The sequence below is a fragment of the Toxotes jaculatrix genome, chromosome 13, assembly GCF_017976425.1.
Source record: "Toxotes jaculatrix isolate fToxJac2 chromosome 13, fToxJac2.pri, whole genome shotgun sequence".
NCBI classification, from domain to species: domain Eukaryota; kingdom Metazoa; phylum Chordata; class Actinopteri; family Toxotidae; genus Toxotes; species Toxotes jaculatrix.
Genome location: NC_054406.1, coordinates 14,876,778 through 14,899,020, shown reverse-complemented (window position 1 = coordinate 14,899,020; position 22,243 = coordinate 14,876,778). Strand labels below are relative to the sequence as shown.

General features: G+C 40.6%; 1 protein-coding gene across 1 annotated transcript in view; it reads right to left on the bottom strand.

Moving 5' to 3' along the window:
• The window catches only part of adgrb2 (adhesion G protein-coupled receptor B2), a 133,746-nt gene that overhangs the window by 64,959 nt on the left and 46,544 nt on the right, over positions 1-22,243 (bottom strand). Inside the window, exons 5-15 of the mRNA XM_041053130.1 lie at positions 17,553-17,717; positions 16,963-17,127; positions 15,091-15,192; positions 13,650-13,756; positions 12,437-12,631; positions 11,922-11,990; positions 11,067-11,175; positions 10,553-10,699; positions 6,189-6,276; positions 5,133-5,235; positions 238-281 (exon numbers count right to left, since the gene is read on the bottom strand). Coding sequence (XP_040909064.1) covers positions 238-281; positions 5,133-5,235; positions 6,189-6,276; positions 10,553-10,699; positions 11,067-11,175; positions 11,922-11,990; positions 12,437-12,631; positions 13,650-13,756; positions 15,091-15,192; positions 16,963-17,127; positions 17,553-17,717 — 1,294 coding nt within the window. The remainder of the gene's footprint in view (positions 1-237; positions 282-5,132; positions 5,236-6,188; positions 6,277-10,552; positions 10,700-11,066; positions 11,176-11,921; positions 11,991-12,436; positions 12,632-13,649; positions 13,757-15,090; positions 15,193-16,962; positions 17,128-17,552; positions 17,718-22,243) is intronic.

The window sequence follows — 22,243 nt, the reverse complement described above, 5'->3', positions numbered from 1 at the left end:
AACACAGAGATAATAGTGTTTGTTTGCATGGACTGATTTAATTAACACTAACACAGGGAACTTCATTAGACTGTTTTCAGTTCATTGATAAAATGAATGTGACTGGGCACGAGCACAAACAAGATCCACATCCATGCACACACACACCCCTACTGACAGACACATGCATTGCTGCACTTTGCACACACACACGCACACACGGGGACACGAGTATGAGAATTATTCAGAGAAACTTACGGGTTGCCATAGTCCCAGACAACGCACTGAGGATCTGATGTACCCTGCAAGATAAGGGGTGGGGGAGGGGTTGGGGGGGCGGAGGGGGGGCAGAGAGAAGATAAGCTGTTATTGTCAGTTGAGAGGATGAGTGAGAGGGGGAGGCAAAGAGGAGACAGAATAGCTCATTGCCAGAGGAGGAAGAGTGATGCTGCATGGGCGATGGAGAGAGGTAAACAGACAATGAAAGAGAGGGATTGAGACAGACAGTGGGAGGGAGAGATGGAGAAAGAGTCATTGTCAGAGGACAGAGCAGCAAATAGCTGCCGCTGCTGCTGCAGAAAGAGAGAAGGTGTGTGAACAATGAATTGAGAGAGTCAGAGACAAAAAAAAAAAAAAAAACAACCAACCATTTTATGGACAATAATCCACAGCAAGTTGGGGTCATAAACAATCCTGCAGTGGAAAAGCATCTGAATTCTTTACTTAAGTACAACAACAACAGAAAGTTGTAAAGTAAAAGTAAACAACTATGAAGCAGTAAAATGTATTCAAGTATAACAAGTGCTTAATAGGTAGAAGTAGCACTTTCAGGGTGTGCACAGGCTCACAAAAGTCAAGTAAATTCAGTTACTTCCCTTTTCTCTAAACATCGTCAAGTGTGCAAGAAACTGCAAGAAAAAAAGTCACACAATCCCTCACAAGGGGCCCAATGCTGGCGATCTGCTATCACCTCAGTCTTAATTCACTGACTCGTTGAAGCCAAAAGCCAATCGCTGGGGGTCGAATGGCAGGTGAATCATCTGGTAATCAAAGCTCAGTGATGCGTGGTGGCGAAGGAAGACTCGCCATGACTCAACTGGTGAATCAATCACAGGATCAATATCTTTAACTGACTCATCACAACTTGTTCCACTGGTGATCTTCAGTGATCCCGCCCGTGCCCTTTCAAACCTGTATGCCTCATTTGGCCAGGATTGGATTGGGATTGTGAACTTTGTGGGTTCCTGGTCTGGATCAAAGATTCTGTCCTCACATTCCTTTGTAAATCCAAAGAATTAAAAGACTCAATCTGGTGTCTTTGAGCTCAGAGTGACTAAGTCTGAGAGAACCAACCTATCAATACACTTTCTGGGTCCTTTAGAAAAAGAGTCATCAGGCTTCTTGTAAATTACACAAGTGAGATACCATTCTTCTACTGGGCTGTTGCAGAGGAGTCTGTTGGTCCTTCCTCAGTCCTGCATTAAGCAGTTTGCCTTTGAGCTCCCCCTTATGGCCAAGGGGATTATAGCAGTAATTCCACAGCCACACTGCTGTGTCCATTACAAAAACGAGTGATGTCCAGTGTAAGAAGACTCACTGCAGCCTCAGGAAAATTTAAAGAAATGATCTCTTCTTGACTGAAGTACAAACAGAACGTTTTCTGAATATCATCCGTGTTTTAAGTGAGCAAAAAGGGAGAGAAAGAGGTGATGCACTATGAGGATTTATTTCTCTACAGGCAAGGTCACCCCTCCTTCTCTCTACAGTTCATAACTGATCTCCCGTGAATCAATGAATCGAGGGGTCTCTGCATGGCTGGAACTGAGAAGATGGGATGATGCAACGCTTATATACAGAGGATCAGAGGCTGGGCGACACAGATTGATGGATGACAGCGCTTTGTTCTGCCTCACACGCAGACCGCTGTCACCGACATTAGATGTCCCCGGGCGTGCATTAGTGTGGTGTGCTATGTTAGCATTCAGCTATCAATCAGCGGGCATCGTGCCCGACTGTACGCTACAGCAGGAGTGACATCCATGTACTCCCACAATGCCTGCCTCCTCTTTAGCACTGATACGTTGCATAATGACAGCGTCTGCTCGACTGATGCCTCTCAAAGGGAGCAACGTGTGTCTGATTCTAACAGCCTCATTTCTGGATGGTAATAATGGTGTCTACCTGAACAGCTCTGTCTTCTTCTCCTCTTAAAAGGCACAGCCATTTTCTTCAAGGTATTCACAACTACACGCGGTAGCCATTTGGTGGTAAAATGCTTATTGCATATTGGCTATGAATATGGTAAGCTAATCAGGTGATATGAGCTACTTCAACAGAACAAGACCACACTGGTTCAGGGGAGTCTTAAAAGCCCTCCACTTCATATCAAAGATTATAGATTTAGAAAATGAAATGGAGCAACCTGGAGGATTCTCTTTGATTGATGAAAGTAAACTAGATTACAGTGAAATTACCAGAAAGGCTTATGGTTGTTGTTTGTGAAGCTAAGCAGAGATGCCTTTTATAATCAAAAAGGCTAGATGAAGGGCGGCTGGAGAAGGGGGGTGTAGGAGAAGGGGTAACATTTGACATCTGGTATACTGGTCTACAGTAGCAACACGGGGCTTTCTTGCCTACTGATTCTTACTCACCATTAAAGACACACACACACACATACACACTTTGACACCAGGGAAATACGTGGGGGGTCTGACTGGAGCAGATGTCTTCTCAGTGAAGACATGTCCATGCACTGAGACCCTGACAACCCCCTTTGAGAGTGAAGCCTGAGGCAGCTGTTGCCACGGCACCTCAGTGGCTGGGTGTTTCTATACTGGCCAAGGTCGACACATACTACAGCTGTATATACTGTAGTAGCTCAGCATTTTCTAATGGAGTTCAAGCCAAATTGGACAGTGATGAACAAACAGCAGGTTAAAACTGCATTTTAAGTAAAATAATTATGTGTGCGTGTACATTTTTTGTTGGGCCATAGTGGTAAGTAGTTCTGATAAATGTAATTAGATTAATTTCTTTTTGTACAACAAAATAAAAACTTTGGCAGTGTTTTAAAGGAATAGTTCTTCATTTTCGGGAAAAATGCTTATTTGCTCTTTAGTTAGAAGAGAAAATCAATACTTCTCCCATATTTGTCCATCAAATATAATATTACAGCCAGCAGCCAGTTAGCTTGGCTTAGCATAAAGTCTGAAAACAGGGAGAAACAATTACAGTAGCTAGCTGGCCCTGTTGAAAGGCAACCTTTAGAGGTGCTGGAAGGGGGATTTTCTTTCATTTAGACAGAGCCAAGAGAGACAATGTGTTTCCCTCTGTGTCCAGTTGTTATGCTAAGCTAAGCTAAGCAGCTGCTGGCTGTAGCCTTTTTCTTACAATAAACAGATATGAGAGTGTCTTCAGGTTTAACTCTCGGCAAGAAAAGCTGTTAAAGCAGTTAAAGCTTAAACCCATATTAATTTCAACTAGCAATTATGAATATGTGTCTCTATGACTAAAACCATATTATGCTAAGCTTTTGTGTCTTCTGCAGACATGCAATTTTTGTTATATGACAGTGTAGTTTAAATTAATTTTCTACATCACTCTACTGAACAAAACCATTTTCCTCTTGATATTAGTTATGCTGTAGTTCAACTTCTTCACTGGACCTAAGCCTGCATTATAAACTGTGGGATAGAGTTTAAAAGACGTGGGCATTTTTCAGGCAGAAAGGGTCTAATGAAAGATACTATTTAAAGGAAATGTAGGATTGAACATTTTTGGAGCTTGGTCCATTTGAAGCAACTGAAAGTGGGGACATCTTGGCCTCTGCTGTCACAATTTCCACTATTGATTTTTTTTTTTTTTTTAAATCTATCTCATGTGAATCCCAAAAATTTATGGAAGTGTAATTTCTATATGGTTGGAGTACCCTTTTAAGCAGGGTAAGAATGGTTTCACCAACACCGGTCAAGGGTATGCATACTGTATGTGCATCTGCCCTCCACACGCTGTCCTAGTCCTGTGCTGCACTGTGTGCCAGAGAAGTGTCTGTCCTCAGCAGGAGCCTCCGGTTAGTAGTACAGAGCAGCATGCTAGGGTCAGCATTAAGACATCATCCTCTAGACAGCGGACGTGCAACCTGCGGTATTTCTGCTTAGCCAAAAATGTTCAAAAGCAGAATAATAGGAGGATAAAAAATAGGAGGCATATAAAAGAAATGCCATAATTATATAATGAATCAACGGTTTAAGGCAGGGAGATGGAGTGGTGGGGGTGGAAAATGAATTCAAATTCTTTTTAATGAAACACGGTGCAATAATTTTGACCCTCGGGTCCTGGCTGACACAGCAAGAGACTGATTTCAACTGAAGATTTTAGTATATGCGTTTGTGTTTGTTTGTGCTGTCTAGAGAGAGCCATTAAATATTCAACATTATTTTCCAAACTGTGGCCACCTTTACACACAAGAAGGGCTGACGAAACCCGCATCTTATTGAGGTCGTGAAGAGTGCCTCTCATTAAACTTGCACTTAGTCCTTTCCACTGAAGACACCCCACGAGTCGTTTATAATAACACACTCTACTGTAATATAAACTGAATAGGCACCAGGAGACGCTGCGATATAAGGAAGTCAAAAAGGTCCGCATTTATTCAGGCAATTCACCAGGCGCTATGGGGCTTTATAGCATGCAGCACTTTCTCTTTCATCTAAACTCAGGAAACATGGGTCAGCTGGGAGAAAAAGAATCCTTTAAAGCCTTAAACAAAATTATTTTCTCGGCCAAAGTAGCTTCAATATACAAGTGTTTAACAAAAATTGCAAAGCCTTGCATTGGAAAGTGCTTCATATGGAATAATTTACATTTTTGTTGCATGTTACACTTTAATATTAATAAGAAATATAGTGATTTTTTTCTCCTGCTGGTTCAAAGTTACTTTGAATGAATCTCTACAGTGGTTCAGAAAGCTTAGATTAATTAAAATGAGAAAGTAATATTCCGCATTCCCTTCCTCTTGAAATGATCTAGACCTCGTATCCTTGTGATGAATATCAGCTGCCTAGCTGTACTGAACAGTTGCCAGTTCTGTATAGCATAAAAATCAAATGAAAACCGTATGGTTCTTACAGAAGAGGAAAAAAAAAATCATTTACATTCATAAGCGGCGACAGCTCCACCACCACCATGGGCTCGCTGGGTTGTGGTTCCGGTCGTACTGTCACCGTCAGGATCTTGGAGTTGATCACCGCTGGTGGACTACAAAGACACAAACACACATGAAAGAGTGGTAATTTTAGAGAACTGTACTGCACATTCAACCTTGGCTTAAATTGTCTGATTTTGAACAATTACAAAAACAAAAAACAAACAAACCAAAAAGCATCCTAAAAATATACCCATACACACACACACTCAGGAATATACACACCCAATTCTCTCCCTTGCTTTTGAGGGTTTTTGAGTGCGTCTTCAGAAATAAATAAAGACATAAATAAATAAATAAACATATAAATAAAAAGCTGATGAGAGAAGGAGAGAGCCAAAGAGAGTGCCTAAGTTAAACCAGAACACTGGACCTATTAGCATTCAGCACAGCTCGAGGGAGAAAAGGGTTTTAACAGATCCAGCTCATCCACAACCAAGAGCACTGACCTGAATAAAAGGGCCCAGGGCCAGCACAAACACTATATCACAGTGGCCTTTTGACAACCTCCTGATTTCACAAGTTCTATGCAAGTTTCAGGACCCATTAAGCCCGCACCCATTCAAGGTCCACCATACACTTCCAAAAATACATTGACAATGCAAAAGAAAGGGAGAAATATCTAGGGAAATGTACTTTTTCTTTTGGAGATACAAGACATTTGTCTGATAACTAAGCAGACACCAGGAGAGGAGAGAAGCAATAGAGACATTATAAAAGAGAAGACAGATGGAGAATTGGAGGTTGGAATTAGATAGAGGGAAGAAGCGACAGAAGAAAGGGCACAGAAATAGAAAGGTAGTGAGAATGGAAACTTAAAAAAAAAAACAACAAAATAAGCTCTGCATGGGAGATGAAAAGTTGTCACAGAAAGTACTGATACTGAAAAAAGAGATACAGAAAGGTAAAAGAAAGGACAGGGAACGGAGAAGAAGGTGAGACATAGGTTGGAAGGCTTTATAAATTGAGAGTTATTAGACACTAGATGACAAGTGAAAGTACTCACTTTGGCAGAGGTAAGATGACACCCAACGTCCGGTACAAAATGGCCCCAATGACATAGTACATTGTAGACTCCGAGTCCGTCTCTGTCTCTAAAACACAGACAATTTGACAGTTGATCAGCCCCAAGGGATAACATGGTTTAATATATGTCCATCTGTCCCTTCATACATTCATTTATAAAAGTGCAGCTTTACATATGAAGTACAAAGGGCGGATAATTCATTGAAGAATTACACACTGTACAGTATGATTCATATTCAAAACCTTAACCAAAAATATAGCAAATTAAAGTTGTATGTTAGTGGGAAAGAGAGAAAGATGGAGGGATCTAGGAAATGGACAAATTTAAAAACTCAAATTTCTCTAGATAATATTGAGCCTATTAATCTGCTATTTAAATTATAGGCTGGAGTGATGGTATTTGTGACTGATCAAAATTTGAGCTAACCTGCACTGACAACCAGGTAAATTCATACAAATAAACTAAATACTTAAAATATCTATTGGTATTTCAGACAGATTTCAGCTGTCTCATCAACAGAGCAATTCCAGCTCCATTTACACTTACACTTATGCTGTCGCTGACAAATGCTCTGTTGGCTACATCAAAATAAGAAAAGTTAGTACACTGCCGTGCATTCCTCAAGCGTATGACAGCTACATATTCCATCCTCAAACTAATTATGCTTCTGAGCTGAAAACCACTAATTCAGGTGAAAGATCCTGATGTTATGCTTTGCGTGGGTGGAGACGCTATTTGTGTCAATTTCAGTCATAAGTTTGCCTTTTAGCAGCTAGTAGCTCACCCACTGTTCAGCTACAAGTAATACAGAAGCCTCATTTCTAAACCCAGGTCCATTACTCAAAAGGGCAATTAACTTTAGGAAAATAAAGTCAAAGCGAAGTCAAAGTGTCCCAGCCCCCTTTAGACAATGTCCTTCACTCTATCACTCTTTCCCCTTGTTTCAAATCCCCCGTCTATCTTTCCTCCTTCTCAGTGCTCAGCCCTATCATTTTCCTCTGTTGTTGTTGCCGTTCTCCAGCCCACTTTTCAACTTTTCCACCCTTTTCAACACCCCTTCTTTTACAACTGCTTGCCTTCCATCACTCCCTTCAGTGTTCTTTTGACAAAAAGAGCAGGGGCTCCCGAGGAGACATAGCGTCCCTCTGTAAATGTCACTTTGTCTCAAGTGAGGAAGGCGGAAGTAAGCAGAGAGGAAAAGTAAGAGGGAAAGAGTTCATGTTGAGAGATGCCACTCCCTCCTTTGCCCTTTTAGGCTGAGAGAAGCGACAGAGGAGCGTCGGCAGAAAGGGTGGGTGAGGAAGAGACAGAGGGGGTTGATGGTATCAGACATACTGGGTGACTCATCCAAAATCTGTCTGCACTGCTGCCTAAGAGGTAATACTCAGGAAGAGAGATAGCTATGCAAGACAGACGAGGCGAAAAGAGGAGGAGACAAAAAGATCTTGACAGTGGGGGAAAAAAGCAATTGTGAGACTCTGACGACGCAAAAAAAAAAAAAAAAAAAAAAAACAACAGATCAAAGTTGGCATGAGAAAGCCTGCAAGTGTGATGGATCCTAATTGGACAGTGTCTGCAAAGGCATGCAAATGAGAAAGTCAGTGTATTGTAGGTAAACGGTAAATCAGTGTGTGAGGGGGCGGCACTCCCACGCTCGTGGATGATTAATACCACAGAAACAGTCGCAATTTTATAACTTTTCGTATCTCTCTCCTTGCTGAACATCGAGGTGACTGGTGGTCACCTGTAATCCAGCAAAACGGAAACACACCCCAGTCAGTAGCTGTGAACTTTCATGTCATTTGTCAGAAAAAGATGCCTGGAGTTGATGCTAAGTCATAATTTATGGTTTTAATCAAAGATCAAAAGTTCCATCCGAACATATCCATGTGAGTTATTCTTTCTCTTCCCCCCGAGCTTCTGCTTTTTCTCATAACTTTTTTATGAGGCACAAAAAATTTTAAGAAAATAAAAGAACTGTAGAACAGCATTTGCTATTGTTGTCACTATAAGGTTGCCAAATGCAAAACTGTCAGTCTCACATTTGTTTGTGCACAGATTAAACTAATAATTTGTTAAATCTGCTGGTAGGTGTATCTTCCAGGCTAGCTGTTAGGCTAGCAGCTCTGTACTTAACACAGGGACATGAGAGTGGTATCAATCTTCTCATTTCACTCTCATCAAGATAGCCAACAAGTGCACTATCTCTTAAAATGTCAAACTATTCCTATTTTAGACATATTTTGTTTCAATTATCAACCCACAGAGTTAAATTTCCCGCTAACTGGTGATAATTTGAGCCTCAACACAGCAACAGTTAAACTGCAAATAAGGAAGTCAGTCTTTGACATATTATTATAAAGCAGAGCTCCTGTGGTTTGTGTTCTTTCTTGAGTAATACTCCAAAGTTAACAGTGCATAACCATGTGCATGTACAAGCAATGGTGTATTTGAAATATAAAGTCATTGCTGGCTTGTATGTTTGGATCTAGGTGTGTGTGTGTGTGTCTGTAAGATAGAGTGCGCTGTCTGTATGTGTGTTTGTGAGAGAAGACAGTGGAGGGGGAGAGGGAGTTTGTCACCTCGAAAATCGGTGAAGAACAGTCCCAGCCTCTGCCCAGTGAAGCGATTCATGAACCTATCAATTGGCTGCGCGTATGTGCGCCTGTGCGCTCACATGCACACACAAAGGTGCCAATGGGCCTTTATGAGCATGTTTAAGCTGTCCATCTGAGATAGGCTTTCATTACAGGGTAAATGAACCAAACAAACCGATAGCAATCAGACTCAGACCTCAACTCACGGACTGCCAATGGGAAGAGGCAGAGTTCCCACAGGGGCAAAGGGTACTAATAATTTCCTAACTCATAAAGCAATATGCAGTTTGGATGAAACAGGTTTCCAAATAGCATATGCTAAAATGGCAGTGGCATGTCTTGAATATCATATGAGAAAATGGCAGTCTAAGTGTAATGCAGTCGGTCACTTTTATTGCACAGCATGCACTGTGAGACCACCACGAGCTATGGAGGATAATGGATAGAAAAATGGAGATGGAGGGGAAAAGGTATGAAAGCAGTAAAATAAAACAGAGAACCATCTTGAATTGAGCATAAGAAAGAAGAAAACATCCAATTGCAGTAGCATTAAACAAGCTCTAGCTAACACCCTTTTGTCTCCTCTTGCTTCCTTTGAGATATCTGAATTTGCTGTTCCATAAAATGTGGGAAAACAACTCGAACAAAGGAACTCACAGACAACTCATAAACACGTCCTGTTACATAAAAGCCAGGCAGAGGGTTAGATGGTAGAATAAGCATAATACACTGCGCATAATAAAGAGACAGAGAGAGTGCGTTGAGGTGAGGTGCCCCGAGGTTAGCGTACAGCATATCTTGAATGCCAGTCAAAGAGACTCAGTGTCATCAGTGAGAGTTAGAGGTCAGAGACAGCTCTGCTCTCTCAGCCTCCAGCCTCTCTGAACTTTAATTTGGGAAGGGTACGGTGCCAGACAGGAAGTCTGCCAGTGTAATTTCCTGTGGGATGTGACCTTTGCCTTCATAGGTAGTGGATCACATCTGCCACAGTAATTCCCTTTTCCACAGTAAACCACTTTCTCCCACTCTTTTAAGTCCCTTTGTTTCCTTTCCACAGCTTTAACTCCTGTGCTTCCTGATACCTACTTTCTCTTTATCTCCATGATGTCTTTGTATTGTATTTGGTCAACCACTTTGCTACTTTGCTTGTTGCTTGGCTTTACTTGAAACCACATGGAAAAAAAAAATTCACAGCAAAAGCAAAGAGTCATCTTTCAAAATTGTATGAGGACTTGATGCTCTCAAGGGGATGCAGCAGACTTTGTCACAGATGAAAGACCTGTATCTTCTTGAGAAGCCCTCCAGTGCCTCTTTACAATCCAAATCCTTCTCAGCATTACCCTTCCATGTCCTTGAGAAGCCTTCTATCTGCTTCCATGAGACACATCTCTAAGCGTGTGAATTCACACTGGGATAACTCTTCTTGGGGAGCTGTCTGACCTTGGCTAAAGAGTGTTGAGTGGGGTGATAACATTTTCTCCTACGTCTAAGATTCAAGACTGCGAGTGAGTTTTATCAAGTAAAACTCCAGATCCAAATCGGTGCTCAAACCTGAAAGAGGACCCCATTATACCTGCTTGCAGATCTAGCTGATAATTGTTTTAAAAAAAAAAACCTTGAAAAAGACACAACCAATCTGGTGCTTACTGTATATAGGCTGACCACCCAACACAATGCGTAGTACAGATTACTACCAAAAGGTATAGACAAACCCTGGGCAGTGGATGTCTGTCTTAGTTCTCCTACCTTCTGTAGGGACTGTGAAGACCTCTTTAGGGATGTAGAGCTTGTCCTCTGCTGTTCTGGCCCAGTCCTTCATCCCTCTGCGGCCCTTCATGGGGAAGTTGATGTCACTGGAAACGGCTGACACCGGCTCTCGTTGGATGGTTATCACTGGACAAACAAGACACCAAGATCACTTGAAACTCACTGCAGCACACGGAATCATTGTTAAGGATAGGATAGATGAGGTGAGCTAAAAATAATAATAAAAAAAAAGCATCATCATAAAAAGTCAACGCCTCATATTTAGTGTTAAAATTAAAAAATGAGGAAAGACATCTTAAAAAACAAAGTTTTTGGCCCAAAAAGTTACATTGGCTACATCGCTGTGGTTGTGATAAATAAGATCTTGGCTTAGTTCAACTTCACACCAAAATTCTGACCTTAATTCTATAAAATATCTACATTATAAACATCTAAACATAAATATCTTGTAACATGGATGGCTTGTCACGTGGCAGCATTGAGTGACACTTACTGAGGTTGTTTGTAACCACTAGAAAACTCTGAAAAGGCTTCTGGGCTTCTCCTATGAGGTGAATGAAATCCTCTAATATCCTCATCAGCAAAGCGGCACCGGGAGCGACCTGTGGATGGAGGGATGAAAGACAGAGATGAGCATCGATCATGATGCCATCGTAATTATAATTCATCCAACTTTCTATGAGACATGTCTCACCCATTGAAACATTTTTATTCGTTTCATTATGGAGACCATGATTGTGTTCCGGGGTGGTAAATTGTAACCACGTGGGATATAATATCATATTTGGTTGCTTGTTTATTGTGTCCAGATGGCCAGTAAACACACCTCAACTCAAGGGCATCACGCTGGGTCACACACAAAATCACACCAATGTGCAAAGACACATACACATGGCTAGTATAATTAAAAAGTATCCACTGTGTTTAGGAAACAGGTGTGTTTTTAGGACTCTAACAATGAAAAGTTAACGCAGACACACATGCACGCATCCTTGTTTTACAATAGTCATGGGGACCCATCACTGACTTAATGCATTCCCTACACCCTTACCTTAACCATCACAACTGAATGCCTAATGTCAAACCTTACCCTAACAAAAACCTAATTCTTACCTGAACTCTAAAAAAGTCTTAACCTTCAAACAGCTATTTAAACTAGACATCTAGTATTTTGGCCCCCACAAAATCTGTTGGACCCAACAGTTTTCAGAAACCATGAATGTAGTAAAATAAGTCCACGCACATTGAGGACACGGCTAGAGTAGTAGGCAGCCTTTACGGTTATGGTACAGTGGTGTACAGAGATATACATACAGCAACACACATTCACACACACACAACACTTTACCTGGTGAGCATCCTCCCATTTCTCCAGGTTTTCCATGTCCAACATGTGACTGACAATCTGGAAGAATTTCTAGACACAAGATAAAGTAGTTATTAATGCAGCAGAACACAACACAACACAAAAATGACAGGCATTGTCCCTTATTATGTGTTTACCCTGAACCTACCAGCAACTGGCACATCAACAATTTTGCAGCTTATTCTCTGTATAGTCTAGAACAGTAGTCTTCTGTACATACTGTAGACATATTGTAAAACATAAAATGATGTCTGTCAATCGACTGACTGAGACAAGAGTATTTTTGCAGAGAAAAACTGCTAAAAATGTCCCCTTTGAGGCCATAGAAACTGCGCAGCTGTAGTTCATTGTTATGCACACCGCCTACAACAGAGAGTGGAGCTTCTACCTTGACTAAATTTGGAGGTATATCCGTATGTGACACAGTGTCTATAACTCTATTTGTACGATTTATGATGTGAGAGGGCTCCAAGAGAAGACTTAGTGGCTCCATATACCTGCACGTCGTCGGGAGCTGGGATGTAGGTTGCTCTTTTGAAGGTGTCCGTCACATTTCGCAGGATCTCCGTGGAAAAGAGAAGGTCGCCACTGTAGTAGCTCCTCCTCTGCAAGAGCTCCAGGAGACTCCTTACGATCTGAGACATGCCCTCCCCAGCCAGGGTCCTCTGACCCTTCGCGAGATGCTCTCGTAACTGCAATGAGAAGAGAGAGACAGAAATTCAGAAAAGTTGGGGGTTTCACCACCGCTGAGTACAGTAAAAATGATTAAATGCATGCCCATCGGCACTTACTGTAAAACACTTGTTCTTATTCAAAATGTAGCCGGTTAAAATGTCAGAAACAACAAGACCAGACACACCAAAGATCATGTTTCTTTTCCAAAGTAATCATAGAAATGTTTTGGATGTGAGCTGAGGGATGTTTCAAGACAGAAGTATATACGTACATGCTTGGATTTTCTTTTTTTTTTTTGGCTTGTGCTTAAAATAGACAAGCAAAAAGAGGCCTAGCAGCACTCTCAGGCAGAAATTGGTTTCTCATCACTTCAGAGAAAGAGATACAGAAAGCAAGACTGTGTGGGTATGTGAAAAAAAGGAGGGGGGGGGGTCTGGAAGAATAGAAGATAACAGCAATCACAGAAAATTAATTATTGACTCCTAGTGTTAATGAAAGGTTGGAACAGAAGCTAACAGAGCAATCAGCTCTGTCACGCACAATCCCTGACCCCCATCTCCTTCCGCCATCATCGAGGAGATGGAAAAGGTTGAAGTTCACAGAGCAGGAAAACAAACTGGCTGATGAACACATTCATTAGCTATGTTCATTAATTGATAAGTGTGAGCGCAAAGCTCTGGAAAAGCTAATTAGAGATACCGACAAGCCTCGAGTAAAGAGACTCCTCTATTTTGAGTAAACTTTTTTTTAAAAAAGACAGTTGAACAGAGGTAAATGATGGGGGGAAAAGGGAAACTTGAGGAAGAGAATAACTTTTTATAACAGGTATCGCCTTCACATTCACATAAACTCACTAATGAGACAGACAAGTTTGATGAAGGTGACTTAGAAATGGTGCTGCAACTAACTGGCTCAAATGATGTAATCCAGAGGAATAAATGCTTCTTTTTTTTCTTCTTGCTGAAGGTGATGGAAATATATACTTTGTAGAAAGAGTTTCTCAGTTTGGGGGTACTTATTTGTAAGGAAACTTACAGATAAATGTAAATATCTATATTCAAGTGAGACGCATCTGGCGAAGCTCGGAGGACCCCAGAAAGCAACTCCATTATTGTCCAGCATGCAACGACGACTAGCAGATCCTAGAAGAAATGAGAGTGACACAAACACATTATATGGAATTCAGCAAATTTAGAAATGAAATCCGCCCAGGGACTCATCATCACCAACAGTATTACTAGTGTCTGTACTGCAGACTGTTTACATGATGCAGAAACATGGATCAGGCTCTACGGAGAAAGACGTTCATACTTCCTAAATATGCAACTGCCACAAAACACATAAATATCTTGTTTGAACTCTGAAACCAAGAGGTGTTTTCCATTTATCATAAAGTCAGGGTAGAACACAGGGTGTCTGCTCAGTGAATTTTAATAGACGCAGTGAAACCATTGCAAATGTCTCACAGTTCCACTTATGAAACAATTTAAACAAAGGTCAAGTTTGTTCATTTCTTGGAGAAAAATAGTATTTAGGATTGTTACAACCACCAAATATTTAATTTGTGTTTGTGTTTGCTGCTAAACTCTACAGAGTTTAACAGCAAACACCTGATGGCTGTTTTAGTCTGGGAGGCTGGAGATAAACTACTGCCAAACCACTGCCAAAGTACTTTACTAAGACAAAACCTTTTCCCTAACCAAATAAATATGCACAGGCTTAAGTCTGGCTCTGCCTTTTTATGAGTAGTACACTGACATAAATAAACTGTAAAGCCCATCTGTTAATTAAATTTGATACACTGACTTAGCTCAAATGTAATATTCTTGAAGCTATAATGGTTTACTGGCAGGCTATCTGATTCAAACAGGCATATTTTGATGTCTGAGCCAGCGCCATAGTTTGAAAGATGTAGAAACACACATTTATACAGTATTACAGTCATTCTGAACCACACTTGCTCTTGGCTTAAATTATGAAGAAGAAAGTGTCTAAAGAAATCAAGGCTTGTCCTTTTTTCCGTGGAAGTTAAAAGAAAAAGTCTGTTAGCCCGCTGTTTGAGAAACTGCAGTTTTGATTAAGATTATAGTGATAAGTACTACACAAACAAGGTTTGACTGCATTCAAACAAGACACGTCTGCTGTACTAATTAAGAGAAGATTCTGGTTAATGTATGAGTTTGAGATATTCTCTGTACATCAAAGCTAGAAGAGGAATATTCATAAAAATAGGAATGCTGCTAAAGCCAAGCTATTTTGATGAGCTACTGCCTGCTTATGGCTGGTATCTTGTATCTTATCTATAGTTTATCTATAGTTTGGATCACGGTTGTTTTGTGTAACAATGTAATAATTCATTAAAAGTAATTAAAATTACCGACCAAGGGCGATCAAACAAATTCACACAGTCCATGATTAAAACATGCTAACGGCTAACAGATAGCAATTTTAGCTTAAGGCCGATCATGTGACTGACCAGTGGCGTTAGTTGGACACTTGTTGTAGACAGTTTCTCCAGCTGAGGCTCTCTTCCACGACATAGAGAGAAGGTGCTCGTCTTTGCAAATCTCATGAGGAGCTGTAGGAGAAGGTGAGAATATCACATAGGAAAAGTGAAATGAAGCACAGTGTAGCAGGCTCACAGAAAAAGAAAAATCACCACGCACACACACTCCCACAGACACACACATAGCCAGAGAAAAAAAAAAAGCAAAACAAAAAAACAGGGAGACAGAAAACCACAAAAACAAGATTCAAATCAATGTTCTCCTGCAGCAGCTCCCAATCTTATTCCCTTGTACATTGCTCAGTGCTCTCTGTCAGTGTCACTGCCTCAGTACAGTATCTCATTCCCTCTTCATCTTACCCCCTCTCTTTATTCATCTGTTTCCCCCCTCCCTCTCTTTCATAACCCTGATGAAAAAACGAGGGAGAGTGCTCTGAAGATATTCCGAGGGGGCAGATGAGTGTTGGCAGAGGCAAAGCAGAGAGATGAAGAAGGACGGAGAGCAAAGAGAGAGACACACACACACAGAAAAAAGAGAAAATACGATATGATGTTCCCCTGCAATGCCAACAGACGAGATCCTCATCTTGTGTAAAAGAGGCTTGAGAGCCACTCAGAACAAAGGGGTCGCGGCGGAAGCTGCACTCAAACATTTATCATTCGTAGTCAGAGCTCAATGCAAGCACGTATACATGTAGCATTGAGGCTTGTACAGAAAGTACACTTGCATAGCCACGTGCACACTCAGCTTCAGTCAAGAGACATGCTTATTAAATCACACTGTTTCCTGCAGTGGCTGACACTCTGACAAATCGCAACAAGTGGCTGAGACTGACAAATCGTCACTGAACATCTTGCCTTCAACCAGGCAGAGAAACACAGTGAGAAATAAAGCAAGCAAGAGAAAACAAACGAGATTAGTGCAATAAAAACAATATTAAAGAGGAGAGATAGAGCGAAAGTAAAAAGTAAAAGTTTGGATACCCATGTTTTCTTTGTTTTTAAAGTGAAGAGTGAATAGAACCCCTTTGCCTTTCTACCCAGCAGTTTTATCTGCAAGTATTCTTGGTTTTCCATTGTCTTGACTTTTTATAGCTTGTCCTACTTTGCAGGCATCAATTAGCTTCATTTCAGATTCTCAATCAGTTACTTAGAAGAGCCCATGGTTGCTGAGTGTTATCACAAGTTCTGAAGAGAATTTATCAGCTCTGGAAATGTCATGAGCTCACAGTTCCTAATGTGACCCACCTTACAAGTAGTGACAGTTAAATTCAGGCCTAATAAGTTAATGAAGTTTAGTGTGTTTAACAAGAAGCAGGGTGTCTAAACTTCTGTATAGGCAACTGGTTTTGTATTTTTTTCACAGAGTAACAGTGCATTAACATTTGAAGAAAGACTCATTTTAGTGTCTGTCTGTTGTCAGGGGTTGTATTTACTTCTTTTCACTTTAAAAAATCAGCAAAATATGTGATTTTCCCAGTGGCGCTCGATCTTTTCCATAAAACTGGACAAATGGAGTAACTCACAAGTAAACAGAGAGGATAAAAGGAAGGACATGCAAAAATCAATGAAGAGGTAAAAATGGATGGTTATGTGAATTGACAGGGAGACAGACAAGAGACAGATAAAGATGAGAAGAGTGCGGTTCTAAAATTGCGATGGAAGCCTTTGGCTGTGGTGTGAATCACTTCCATTCTGCCTGACAAATACTATTCATGTGCAGATTGGGCACACATAGAAGTTTACCAACACTCCTTTTCTAAAAGGAGTCTGTCTAACAAGTGTATCACAGACTTTTCAGACATGAATAAGAATATATAGTATGGGTTCTTCCTCACTAACCAGGGCACTTCTTCTCATTGCAGGACCGGACCTCCTCTCCTGAGCCATCGCAGGGGTAACCCTGTACACCAGTTCCCTCGCACATCCTGAAGCGACGCTGCCAACCCGAGTCACACGTCTTGCTGCAGAGACTCCAGTGGTTCCAGCTGCCCCAGTTACCTCCACCTAGAACAGCAGCAAAGCACCACCAGTGAAGATTAGGGAAAGGGAAGGAAGAGTGGAATGGACCAAGACTGGCATGTAAGGTGAAAAAATATGGGGGTTGTTGATGGACAGCAAATTTAAATTATAACTCTAAGGCAGCGGCTTCCATACTTTTTCTATTTTTTAGAGTGGAACACAAATTAAGGCAATATGAGCCTGTTCTGGTACCAAGGTTCATTAAAACACAGTAGTGTTTTTGTCCTCCAGGACCCTGGATGAACACACTCGCAAGCCAAACTGGGTCCCAACCCATAAATTGCATGTATGTAAAAGGCAAATCAGAAAAGACCATGCAGATGCCTTTAGATAATGCATGTTCCATGTTTGCATAATGGTATTTGAGAGCATGCAAGTGTGAATACTAAGCATTCATTTGTGTGCCTTACCGCTGCATGAAGGGTTGGTGCATTCTCTGCTCTCCTGATGGGGGCCCTTACATTCGGCCCAGCCGTGCACCGATGCACTGCAGCGCCTCTGTCTCTGCTGGGTTCCCGTGTTACAAGTCACACTGCATTTCGACCACGGCCCCCACTCCAACCACTGGCCCTCCACTGGACACAGGGAGAGAGATGGACGTAGATAAAGAGAGACAGGGGAATGGATGAAATTGGAATGAGCAAGATTTAAAGAGACACAGGGAAATCAGGATAAATTGATCCAGATTTTTGAAAAAAAAAGGAAAGAGGATGTAAGGGAAAAGAAAGGTGCAGAGGAAGAAAAGAGACAGGGCAGAGAAAGTGAGTAGGCTACAAGAAAACAGAATACAGAATGAGTTAAGACGGAACAAATAAATTACAGAGGCTATTTGGTTTTCCCTAAATAGCAACAAACAAACATAACACACTTCATGGTTCTATGGACTTTATTTAAATATTTCAATCTGTTATGAAACAGCTGATTACAACTCCTTTCATGCTTTGTTTAAAAGAGTTCAAACAGAGTACAGTCAGTTGGATTTTCATTCACAGTGTTATTAGAAAGGCACAATTTCAACTCTTGACTGGTGTTTGTGCAGAAATAGATAAAAAAAACCAACAACATATTTTCAATATAAGCACCGCCTGTCAGACAACGCATGAATACCAAACAGCTTAACGAAAGCCTGATGACATGCACCGGTGTAATCAAAGCCCCCACTGTCTCCTTTAATAAAGGAGTGTTGTTGGACTAATTGAGTTGTCAAATAAAATATCCAAAATGCAAAAAAAAAAGAAGACCCCTGGTTAGTAAACTATTACTAACCAGGGGTCTTCAAAATTTTTCAGGCCATGGACCCCGAAACTGATGGAGAGATGGAGCAGGGACCCCCTACCCCCCTATATTTTATAAAATTGTATTTTATATTAAACTGATCCAAGTGCCATGTATAAACATACCTTTTTATTGTTCACTCAGTACTAAGCTATTCAAACAATACACAGGTTCATATATTAATGTTTTTATTTTAGGTGCAGGTCTAGTCTGCCCAGCTTGAGAGAGCTTCTGTGTGTCGCTAAATGTGTGCATTTCTGACTGAAAGAAAACATCTTCTGCCTCCATTTATCCAAATTTTGCCCCCCAAAAATTGCCAAAATCTTGTAGATGAGAAAAAAAACATTCATGCTTTCAAAAACACACTAATTCTGTCCTTTGACATCTTTGACAATATGCCAGCAAAAGCATACTCCTGTGCTGAACGGTCAACACAACCTTGATAATGCGTCTGTGTTGCTCCTGTCCAACAGTATAATTACTCCACTTGAATATTCCGAGCAGCTGTAAACACGAAAAAAGCCATTTTGTAACAGTGGTTTCTATTGTAACACTGTCACGCCAGTCGTGGTTTGATTTACACATTAATTAAACCTGCACTGAATAGTTGATTGTTATCCTCAAATAAATTGTTTGCGCTTTCTCTGCTACTGTCACACAAACACATATTGCTGGAGGTAATCCTTTAAAATGAGGAACAATCCAATGCCTCGCTCTTTTGGCAGAAGTGCCAGTTATGTTGACAAAAAAAAAAAAAAAAGAAACAACTCATGTTTTGCCTCCAGTTGGATTACTGATGTGGACTTGAGCTATGCTTTGAATTGTTTTTGCTTGTTATATTTTACGACAGAAGAAATTTTAATTCTGAACAATGATTTGATGAGAACACATTTGTCTCCAAATGTACTAAAAATTGAAATTTTGATCAGTTCTCATAGAATATGCTGAAAAGAAATGTTTGCCTTTGTAGTTACAAAAGCAAATTACATTTGATTATTTCCCACATGCATATACAATATGTAGAAAAAATTAAAGTTTGGTTAATACTAACAAAACAATTGAACTGACACAAAGGCTGTCTTCAGACTACAACAGATGAATACTAGATACCAGACACAGCTATAGTGTATATGCTGTAGGACTGTACAGTAGCCTGTCTGTTTCTATATTAAGAAGAAAAGCAATTCAAAGTGATAACTGTCCTTGTTTCGGCTGAAAATGATATATTGAGGCATACATTCTACACAATGGGGCTTTAAGCAGCAGAGAAAGTGAAGTAGAGTGCTGTAAATGTATTTGTCTGGTTCTCCCAAAAGGGAAAACATTGCCAGCTCTCCTTGGTAATGTGGTCAATCACGCTGTGTGCGACTCATACACTGTTCCAGCTATCTGGGGCTAACACTGTGTTGGAGATGACAACCAGAATTTAAATGTGAACGTGACATTTCCCAGGCCCGATCCTGTGCAATTAAAGCCCTAAATCTAAAAATGCATTTAAATGACAAACAAACCAGAACATTTAGAATCTTTATCTTCCTCTATCATTGTGACAACACTTGCTTCTCAAACACATGGGCATGCACAGTCACACACAGAAATATCATGAATACATAAAGGGTGTTTGTGTAGAAAAGAAAATGCCTTTACAGCAAAATCTGTAATCCCAAAAACTTCAATCAGGAACAATATTGCTTCTACGCTAGGAAAGCTATAGTACGTTTATGGAAAGACAGTTCCCAGCTGGGTCAGAAAAGGCACCATGTCGACAAACAAACATATAAAAAAAGCATATTTACATTGATTGTAATAAAGTAGGAGCATAGCATGGCAGCTCAGTGGAAGGAAGCTGTTATCTTGCCAAAACCACAAAATATCAATATGCCTGGAATTCAGACATCGCCATCAGTCCCTGCAAACACTTGGCTATGAACTGACTATTTATATTGTGAGATAAAAAAAAAAATGTAGGTGTCAGGGAAGTTAAAGGCAATTTCCAGCCAGCTCTCTGCCTACACATGAGTGCCTTTTTAGTTCTTGACGTTGGCTCTAAAAGGTCTGATATGATCAAATTAATTATTCATGTATGACATTTCTGCTGATTTTACTCTTAGCCTGTTGATTGTCTTTACGTGATGCTACAGCTGTCATATTAACATTTGCAGCTCTGCCCACATGTGCATGCATTTTTTTTTATATGTTAGCTTAGCATGTGTCTACATGAGCGATGAGCAAGTGTGAAGAGTCCAGTTTAAGTAAATGTAAATCTATAGTGGTCGAGCATATTGTAGTATAGATTATATAGATTATGTTGCACGGTATAGTATACATTCAACAGAATATCTGCAATGATATCAAATCTCTGAGGCACATTCCCAAGCATGCACTGCAGCACACACAAGCACACTGACACATACACATATAGATGAGATCCATCAAAGCTCTATTCTTTATGCATGGATGTTTCTGGCAAAGAGCCTATGCTGGTATTCATCATTTCAAAGGACCATTGCCTTTGAACTCCCAAAAGCACGCTGAGTCTGTTGTGATAGATTCTCACACACACACACACACACACACACACACACACACACACACACACACACACACACACAAACACACACACACACACACACACACACACACACACAAACACAAACACAAACACATAAACTGTATGAACACACACATACACAGATTTCCTTAAGGCCCTTGAAGGAAGAACCTACCCTTTCTCCCAAACCCTCTTTTTCCATGACTGTTCCCAAAACAGCATGGCAAAACATCCCGGAGGCCATACTTTAGATTACGACGTCTTCCTATTCCTCCCTTTTTGAGACATAACTTTGCAGACTCTTTGTCTGGCAATGGGGACAGTTTTGTTTTATTTAAATATTAACCTTATAAAACCCCTGCTTTGAAAGACATAAAAAAAAAAGAAAAATTAGCCAGTAGGGAGAGTGAGGACTCGAAAGGGCTCTAGCCCAGACACACACCAGCAGCATTCACATAATGTAAAGGCAGTGTGCATCCACAGACCAGGAGAAAATGATACAGGATTTTTTTTGCCTTATAATAAATAAAAAGCCCGTACCCTGTGATAATTATTTAGGCTGTGAATTATCACATACTACACAAGCACACACACTCTGATTGAAATCAATTCAGGAAAAAAAAGGTTATTATTCAGAAAGCAGCCACCAGTGTTGCTACAAACTGTCTTGTGTTTTAGTGTCTGTGTGTCCATTAATGCCATTATTCCAACGTGGTGCAGAAACCATTTATATTTTGCCAACAGAGAAAGCACCAGACAAATTAAATCACTGAAATGAATATTCCTTTCTAATGTCAGTGCTTTCAAAGTAAGTGGTTTCCTAAAGGCAGACTTGTAATACTAAATTAAAATTGCACAGAGTCAGTGCATATGCCCAAAGTATACTTTCAGTTTTACAATACCAAAGGCGTTTCCTTTGTGCCAGAGAGAGTACATCTTAGTATTTACATTCTAAGAGACAATATGAAGTTTCTATCTAGAAATTTCCTCTACAGTCATTGTTGGTCAAACCTGCCCCTCAGAGTCTGCCCCACTGAGTCTTCAATCACTGTTCGTTCCTATTCCACTCCAATGGCAGCCTGATGAAGATGTTTCAGCTGGACAGTCGAAGCCAGATTGGAATAAAGTCCTGCCTTACTCTCGACACAAGAATTAGATGGGGCTGCACCGCCGACTTATTGCTGCTCTTGACAAGGTATAGGCCTAATAGGCAATCTCGGAGACAATAGCTGAAGAGCCCCACTGCAGGTCTGCTCAGCAATCAATCAGTTCCAT